At 32.1% G+C, this 9,897-nt stretch overlaps 1 protein-coding gene across 1 annotated transcript; it reads right to left on the bottom strand.

Moving 5' to 3' along the window:
* Positions 1-4,998: 4,998 nt before the first annotated feature.
* LOC129222315 (probable 28S ribosomal protein S16, mitochondrial) lies at positions 4,999-9,851 on the bottom strand. Its single transcript, XM_054856809.1, has 2 exons — positions 9,439-9,851; positions 4,999-5,235 (listed from the first exon to the last, which is right to left on the bottom strand). The coding sequence occupies exons 1-2, from the start codon at positions 9,698-9,700 to the stop codon at positions 5,117-5,119; spliced, it is 381 nt and encodes a 126-aa protein (XP_054712784.1). The 5' UTR covers positions 9,701-9,851; the 3' UTR covers positions 4,999-5,116.
* Positions 9,852-9,897: the final 46 nt, after the last annotated feature.

Here is a 9,897-nt window from a genome sequence, read left to right on the forward strand (position 1 = left end):
ACCATGTTTTCGGGGTTTCTTCAGTACACCAATTCTGGCAATCAAACCATTTCAACAATTTGCTTTTATTTGTTAAATGAACATTCTAGGGGACCATCTTTAAAGGCATATTTAATTTAAACTTTTAATAACGCAGCATAGATGCATTATTAATGGTCATTTTTTGCCAGTAGCCATTTTGAGCTTGTTTTCAGGTCTCTAAACATTCGCTAAAGGCAATGTAATAAAGTTTATTGCAGGGAAGAAATTAGAGACGTACCGAGTACTCGGCAACTACTCAGTACTCGACCAAATTCTGATCAGATACTGGGCCAATACCGAGTAGTTGCAAACAATTGAATATTGTCCAAGACAGATACAAAAATGTCTAAAAAAGAGCAAGCATTATATTCTGCAATCATTTACAATTAAAATTTATAAGTCAAATTTAAATTTTGAGAGTAATTCAGTTTGTAATGCTTCAATAGAGTAAATCTTTATTTTAATGTCCCCAAAGTAAATAAAACTTATTATTAGAAATTATGCAAAAAAGGTAAGTATAGAAAATATGGAATTTTTATATTAAAAATGGATTTTTGCTGCAAACAAAAATTAGTTATAAAAAATATAAAAATACCTTTGCTTAAAAAATAAAAGGAAACAAAACAACGTTAAAAGCACATTGCAGGAATACTGCAGACACGTGTTTTGGCATTACAAGGAATTCCCTTTTCAATGCACAAAATGGGAGCTTGTGGATTTAAAGGCATCCGACAAAAGTCAGATTTTTTTGTCAAATGTCTTTACATTCTTTAACTCTCATGTTATGCACTGAAAAAGACATTCCTTGTAACGGGAGGGGAGGGGGGCAGAAACACGTGTCTGCAGTGCTCCTGCACATTTGTTTTATCTGCTTTTAAAAATTATTTATGTTTGGTGGACTAGAACTATGATTGGTATACAGTGAAACCCCTCCTAACAGACACCCCTCAAAGGCGGACACTCCTCTTATGCGGACAATTTTTAATTCCCCAGTTCCAATGCAAATAACATTATTAAACCTCTGTCCTGCAGACACCTCTCTATTGCGGACAAAAAAAAAATTGTCCTGTTAGTGTCCGCATTAGAGGGATTTTACTGTTATTTGTTTTAATTCCAACTTGATTAATCATACCTTTTATTTATTTATTTTTAATTTTAAAAATAATTTTTTTGTAAAATTTTTGACACAAACAAAATTGTTTATGTAATGCGTGATTAAATTTCAGCAGGAATTTAGTTTTAAAAACTATTATATGGACCAGGAGGTCTATACTACTATTCCAATAAGTTCAAAATTCATCACACGTGTGTCGGTGGTTCTTCTTAAAACATAATTGGTACTTGGTAACTCGGCCGAGAACTCGGTACTCGGCCAAAGTGCTACTTGGTACGTCTCTAGAAGAAATTTTAACACAAAACTGTAGGAATCGAGGTATTTTTTTTTTCTTGCCAAAAGAAATAAGTGTTAAAATTCTTTTAAAAATTAAATTGCAGTGTTCTGTCCAGACCGTAATATTATTGCATGTCGATTATTCTTGTGTAAAATGTATTTCACTGTGCTTAACAAAGACATATGTGGTACTGGTAATTACTATCATAAATTAACTCATAAGTAACAACCCATGTGCTCTATTTAAAAAAAACCTTCATTGCAAAACAATGTCATATTTTAAGATTTTGCTTTGACCTGAGTAGCTAGCCAGAGGGTATATAGAGTAACTCCCAATTCTAAATCTTAATATATATAAATCTTCTGTGCGGACCTTTGTCACCATAAGGCTTTTAAACTGCTGGACCGATTTTGGTCAAATTTTTTATGTCTAATTAAGTTGTGGCCAGCATGGTTTAGAAGCGCGATGGATTGAATCGGAAATGTTTTTGTTATTTAATTTAAACATTGGATGGTTATATCTCCCAGATGATTTATGTTTATTTTAACCTATTGTTGAGCGAGAACAGAAATAAATGTTTAACCCATTGCCAAAGGACAATAAGGTGGCCAGCTATGCTTTTTGTAATGAAATTTCTTACTGTGATATGTCAATTGAGAATAGATAAAACGTAGAGAGGGAGAGAGTGAAGCCCCTTCATTTCTTGAAAGCAACGATTTTAAGTCCCGAGATATATTTTAAAGTCAAGTACTTGAAGGTTCACGCAAAACGTGTGTTCTGTCGTCGTAGTTGAACTATGTGACGGGATCAATGCTTTAGGTTTTCCAAATGATCAGAAAGTACCGAACCTAGCAACATTGAGTTTTGACACCAATGTCAAAAATACTTTAAGGATTATCAAACTAATCAGTACATTCACATTTTACAACATCAGTCAGTTAAAGGAAAGATGATGGAATTTAAAGATGAAACAAATTTTATTTTCGTCCAGATAAATTACAACGGAGTAGTTCTATATGCAAAAGATCAGTGCAGTAGAAGATCTTTATCTTTGGTGGAAACAACAAATTAGGCAATATATGAAGTTTTAAAAGGTTTTCGTTCAAAAAATCGGACCGCTAATCGGTCGAAGTTAGCTTTGTTCACTGATCGGCTGGATTACAGTAACGTGGTGGCTTGGTGTCGTTGGCTATAAGCAATAGAGTTGCGCGATAATTTGTTTACATTTTAAAGCTACTGTTAATGTAATTTATTGTATTTTTTGTTTGTTTGGCGAAATATTTCAAATTGCAAAGAATTGTTTTTTGTTTTTAGAGTGTTTAGTCATTTTAGTTAAAGAATGTTTATTTTACATTGGGAGGGGGGCTTCGCTTATTAAGAGAACTGTTTTTACCTTTATCTTTTTTTAAACAATATCCTTTCAATTGTTTTGTTCTTTTTCATATGGCAGACGTTGCAGTGGGATTTCACGTTTATTCTAGATGGGTAGTTAGTTTTTAGCCTACTTTCCCAGTAAAAGTCAGAAAAAGAAGAAAAAAACATGAAAGAAGGCTTAATGCATCTTAAAAATATTGCGAAAAACAAAAAGAAAGTCAAAAATAAATAAAATAGTTAAATATCGAAAAATTAAAAATTGGAAAGTTGGGTATTGAGATGAGAAAAAATGTCTGTCGGTCTGTCTGTCTGTCCCCCCCCCTAATAAGTTTCGAATGAATAGTCCGATTCGAACAAATTTTTTTTTGTTCGAAAGAACTCGGCGAGGACACCTCATTCCCATATTTCACTTTTTGATTTGAACTATTTTTTGTTCAATTTTGAACAGCTCAAATCCCTTAACATTAGCGCCTACGGGGAAACTGAAAATCAATGTAGATTCCGTACTTGAAGGCGGATTTACTTCAAACAAATTTTATTGGAAATAGCTCTTGACGCCAAACTCCAGACTTCGACTCCGATAATTTAGGGGCACTTGACTCCGACTCCTGTGCCTGACAATTAATCGGACTCCGACTCCCCGACTTCGACTCTGTAGCTTTGGCAAAAATTCATACACGAAGGACAAATGACTGACTCTGATTCTTCGATATTCGACTCCGACTTCTTTACCCCAAAATGAAATTGACTCCAACTCCGACTCCGCAACTATGGTTTTGACTGTGAAATAATTATCGTTGATTTGACTTGTTTTTATTTTTACGCTAAAGTTTTAATTTAGGTATTCAGTTTTCGGTGAATAAACTCAAAGTCATTTATGTTTCTACATAAAGTTATGCGCAGACGATTTTTTTTTTGACAATGAAAATTATTTCTTTAAGTTGACATTTTATTGTTTTTATTTATTTTGGTAAGTGCATTAATTCATTTAAAAAATTGTTTTGGGCAACAGGGAAAAAGAAACGATTTTTTTTTATATGATGTATCAATTTTAATGATCTGATAAATTTTAATTATTATTTTTTCGTTTTGAAAGCTGTTAAAGATTTTTTTAATGGAAAAAAGTGTATTAGCTGCTTTGTTTAAAAGTTGCTGCTATTTCTTTTTTTTTTTTTTTACGTATCTAATTTTTTTAGACGAGTGAGGAATATTTTATTCCTCGAAAACAGCTTAAAGTATTTTAAAAATATGTTTGAAAACATTTGCGATTTTAGCTATTTTTGAGAATATTGATCAGGTACTAGAAAGTAATATGGGTATACGGGAAAGTAGGCTCGTCTAGTTCTAGACAGAACTTCTTGTTTACATTTAATATCTGAGAACACTTTTTATCCTTTGAGTATGGCTGAAGGAACAAACCATCAAGTAAGGTCCTCTAGTAAGAATTAGGATTTTGAGACAAAAATATGTTAAATAGTTGGCTAAAACTAAATGCAAGAGTAACAACCTTGGGAGGCAGAAAAGTTACAAAATAAATTTTGAGTGCATTTTTTGAGCATACAAGGAACATCATTATTATTTCAAAAAGTGTTGAGCTTCATACATGGTTGTTTAGTATGGGACCTCAAATCTGGAATGCTCAGGACTGCAACCTTTATAGAGTTTGGATTTTGACTCGGAAAATATTGAAAACACTCCTGTTGTGTGGCTAGCAATGTAATAGAAATTAAATTGGGACTGATATTCTACTTCATTAAAATGGATATTTTGTTCATTGGTATTTGTTTTAATAGGATTTCACTGTATTCCTTTTTTCAAAGTCAGATTTTTGTGATGGACCATTTTTAAACTTTGGAATTTTCTGAGAAGTCCATAGAGGAGACCAAATACCTTTTTAAATGAACCCTTGATTTTAAACTGTCATTGAGAAATAAGTTTTCCCTCATTACAATAATCTTAAAGATATTTTTTGTGTAGTTTTTGCAGAAATATATATTTTTGCATTTTACTTCATAAGATGAAAACATTTTTTTTCAATGGAAAAAAACTAAGATAAATATTCAAGCTGAATTCTAAAGCAATGATTTTGTGTTGATTTTTCTTCCAAAAAACTTTACATAACATGCTTTAGTGCATAATTCTCTGTACTTGGAATCTATGTTACATTCCATTATATTATTAACATGAATAAATTGTTTCCCATGAACACCCCTGAAACAGCTTGAAAATTTGCTTTAAAAAAACTTTTATTTTCAAGTAATGTTATTTATAATACAGCATGACTAAGTTCGTGTAACTCACTCTTCAGTTTTTCAAGTAGTAAATAATGTTTAAGGTGTTGAATTAGAATTACTTTCGGTGCTGTTTTCAGAAGACTCCAAACTACGTTTACGATTTCTCCAGGCCACAGTAAGTGATTGTGGATGAATAGGCATAACGCCAGCTACACCTACAAAATAAAGAATGTAAAACATTAAGTAAAAAATATATTCATACTTTATCACACAGCATATTTTGAAATGAAAATGCAACACAAATGCATCTCTTTAGGAAAGTAGTAAACAGTTGTGTGTGTGTGCCACATTATACTAATATTAATACCTTTTTATTATTAAAAGATGTGCAGAAAACAACCTCAAAGAATGTGTAATTTAACTCCACTTGCTGACCCACATTAAGCATTCTTGCTCGAAGTTTATAGCCCTGCTTTAAAAATGCCACATAAAATTTCTTATTCGCCAGTTAGAAAATTACCGGACTCAATAACTCACAAACTTGATAATAACTTAAAAATGCATAATCTGTTATAGTTCAGTATATTTAATGAATTAGTTGTAGGCTGCCTCAAGAAATCAAAAAAGGGAATAGAATTCCCTCTGCATTAATATTAACGCCTAAAATGTTATACGCAAATTACTTACTTTAATATGCTATAAAGGCATGTTACTCGAACAAAGACTCGATCCCAGGACTATTCATTTGAAAGCCGAATACTCTATAACTGAGCTGTCCGGCTCTCCCTTTTGACAACCCTAGTTCTGATTGGATATCTATCCAAAAATCAACGCATTGATTAAAGGACCTCATCTTAGATGATTTTAAGTCTCAAATTTAAGAGAAGCTGAACAATTTTAGACCATGTGTCTATTTTATGCCATTAGCCGGCATGATAAGCTTTAAAATGAGGGGTAAATCATGAAATTTGATAAAGGAATAAGATAATTTGATAAAGGACTCAAGGATCGACAGAAATAATATGATTCAAAAAGTGTTTATTTACAGATATGAGTAAGAAATTTATACAAACTTTTATAGTTTTTTAAGCAGTAAAAATGTCTACTTAAAATCTGATAAATCCAAGGATGCTAGATCATCTGCAATAGAAATTGTTGTAAAGGATGAAAGGAGAGAGCTAGCCATTGTTAAAGTCAAATTTGTTTTTATTAATTATACCTTTGAAAGCCATTGTTTTGCTGTGGCAATGATTTAGGGGCAATCTGAAGAATTCACAAAACTATGAAGAAGTTTGGTGATGCATCATTAAGGGTGGTTTCACTGTTCATGTAAAAAAATTATTTTAAAAAAAGTAATGTTTAACTAAATTTTTTTTACTGTAATTTTTTATTCTTTTTCTTTTTAAAGGTTTATTTACTTTCCTACTAATGTAAGCAAGTTACATGAACAATCTTGTAATGAACTTATTGTAAGAATATCTTCAAACTTTTTTTTTTGTAAAAAAACTTATCTGCTCACAAAATTCCTTCAAACATTAACCAGTCTGTAGATCAATGAAGATTAAGAAATGCTGGTTTAGTGTTTAAACTATAGTCAAACTCGCTTATAGCGACTCCTGTTTTAATGAGAACTCGGGGTTTAGCGAGGAAATCAAACAGATTTCGTCGGTACAAGGTCAAGTCTGTAGGAACAAAACTCGCTTTTAACGAGCAAACCTCGCTTAAAGCGAGCAGTATTTTTATAATTCATAAAATGTCTGTTGATTTCTTCTTCAGAAAAGATTTTTCTATTTTTGGAAAATTCCATTAACATTTTGAATTTAGCTGAAAGTTAGAGATGAGACATAAATCATGAAAACAAGTGATGATATGGTCCTTTTTTTTTTTGAAATTCGTGCAGTAGAGGAGCACTTGTATATATTGGTTGTAAAGAATGTTATCATTTCTGAGGATATATATATGTATTGTAACTGAAAGTCAAGAGAGAGGTAAAGAATTAAAGCGATCACTATGACGACAAATGTGAAGAATTTGAAGTCGAATAGCCCTTGTCATATTTGGCTCCTAAAGTGTGCAGAAAAACAGATGCTACTGATGCAAAAGACGTTGTTTTTCGTACCCCTCATTCTTCAAAAACAATAAAAAGAAAGAGATAATACGACAGTTCAAATCAAATAACCACTTATTTGGTACTGTATAGAAACATAAAAATAACAAAGCAAGCATGTATACATTTTTATGACTTTTTTCAGGACTCCGTTTTCTAGGAGCGCATGATCACTTGGTTGTAACGAGTAACTATCACAGTCCATTTGAGCGCGTTATAAGCAAGTTTGACTGTACTCACTTTTATCTAGGCTTCATTAGCATCAAAGGAATAAAACTGACATCCTCATCAAGTCAAAATGCATTAAAACCTAAAGCTTGATCACCCCATAATAAAAGGTAAAAGCTAATGTGTTTCTTTTCCAAAAATTAGTAATTTTTTTTTTAGGTTTCATGGTCATAAAAAATAGTACAGGCTGAATTCTGAGTATTACAATTAAAGAAATTCAAATAAAATAATAAATTAATTTTTGGACACCTCAGACTTAAGACTTGATCATAAGGAGTCGACTGTCTCGTCACTTTCAAAAGTAATGGGGCTTTGCCGCTTGTATTTTCTAAGCTCAAAACTAAGGATTGGTCGAAAAATAAGTATTGATTGATTCGCGTTTTTAAAGAATCATTTTTTTCAATAATGATGTCAAAATTAATTGCCCTTTTTTATATACTAAATTCAATTTTACGAGCACCACCTTCCCAACCTGCCCCCTCCCTTCTCCCACACCTAATTCGACTTCTCCCTTTTTTGGTGCACCAGCCTCCTATGGACTTGGTAGCAATAATAATAACAATAAAATTTTAAAACAGAAAAAACAAAGGTGACACTTGGAAGCTAGGAAATAGCTATCAATCAATAGCTAGGAAATTGGCGATTTTATGAACTGGTTTTAAATTATTGGGACCAATGCCTGTGCAAGCAATGTTTTCCCTTTGCATATATAAACTGGCCATTAAATAACTGGATAATACTGGTCATTTTCGAAAGCAATGACTAGCACTCGAGATAGATTCTATTTTAAAAGGGAGCAGTAGGTTGAGGATGGGCCCTTTCTGCTCACACTAGCTATTTCTGTCTTTTTCGAAGCTATTTTGAAAAAACTGCTGAACACATAGTTTTGTATCTTTTTACTTCTGGATTTCTACCCCTATTTTAATAAAACCAGAGCAGAACTGACGCCGAACAAATTTGCAGGAGGTTTCAGTTAAGGAAAACACACAGTAGGGGGAAATGAGGTCATGTTGGTTCGTTTTTCTACTTTTCCTTTTTTATCTCATCAAAAAAATTAAATGAGCAGTTTGATTTTCCACCATGAGGTTGATCAAGCATTTCTCACCATTTCAGATTTTTTTTTTTTTTGAAAATGTTCAACTCACTAACTTGTTTTATATTAATTTTTTAACAGAACTCTGTGAAGCAGATTAATGTCCCCCGAGCATGGGGCATGTTGCTCCACATTACGAAAACAACTTCTATAAATATTTTAACGATAAATATTATCAATATTGCAACCAACTGAAAAAAATAAGGTTAAAGATCAAGATATAACATAATAAAATATTAAATTGACCAACTTCTACTTTTTCACTTTTTATGCCAGAACCATCTTCATTTTCTGAAGAGTCAGCACAACTAGAATCTTCATCAACTTCACCCTTGCCATTATTAGAATTTTGCTTTTCTAATTCTTTAAAAATTTTTTTTGTTTTTTTGTGTTTTCTAGAAGTGGACTAAAGTACCCTGTGTTCTTGGTCTGAAGAAATGTTGTCATAATGTTTTTATTTATGACAAAAAATAAAGAAACTTTAAATAATATTATGAACCAAAAGAACTTACTTTAGGAGAGGAGTTCAATTCATTACTCCATTCTTCACAATAGGTACTATTTGTTGATCACAAATTAAAATAAAAAAAATTAATGGGTATTAAAATTATTGAGACCAGTCTAACATGTCCTGCAATCCAACGAGCCTCGTCTCCCTCTATCTATTTGCTTATTGCAGTGTGTTACCATAAAGCAACAGGGTAACAAAAATAAAATTATTTACACCAAAAATTTAGCGGCTGAGCTACCCAATTATCAAAATATCCCCTACCTTTTATTAGACAAAAAGGGCTTAATGTAGAAGAAAGTATTTCTTCTTCTTCTTCTGGCGCTTAGGCTCGGTGATGTGATGAGGTGAGAAAGTATTTAATGCTATACAACTGATATGCAGTTAACAGTTTCGTACCGGGAAAAATTCCAACAAATTAAAGCACACGTTAAATTAAAGATGATACACAAATTAAATGAAAGACGAGGTGTCATAATTACCTAAAAGCTGGCCAACTGATGCTCTTACCCAGGCGCCTTGAGCTACATAATATTTAAAACGTTCGACATTTAAAGACAACAGTTTTTCATCTCGTTCGTTGGGCATCGGATCATATACTCCTAACTGTTCAATACCTTCATAAGAGCTATGTTTTTCGATGGGTGAAACAATGATGTGATAAAACGGACGATTAGCACATCCTTTACGAAATAAACGAATTGCCAACTGATTTGGTATTTTTGTGAATTTTGGAATTCGCATATTGAATTGTGCTTGCAAACAAAATTTTAAACCAAGCAACAATAAATTGAAAAAATGAACAGAAATCAGAAAAGTTTAGTCATTTTGTTTTCAAAATCAATTTCTGCTCCACAAGAATTTTTTTTTTGTTTATTTACCTTATGAAACGAAATGTTGCCAGTAATTGCCGAGTAATATATTGTGGTGTTTCTCCATTT

This window comes from Uloborus diversus, chromosome 5 (genome assembly GCF_026930045.1).
Source record: "Uloborus diversus isolate 005 chromosome 5, Udiv.v.3.1, whole genome shotgun sequence".
NCBI lineage: Eukaryota > Metazoa > Arthropoda > Arachnida > Araneae > Uloboridae > Uloborus > Uloborus diversus.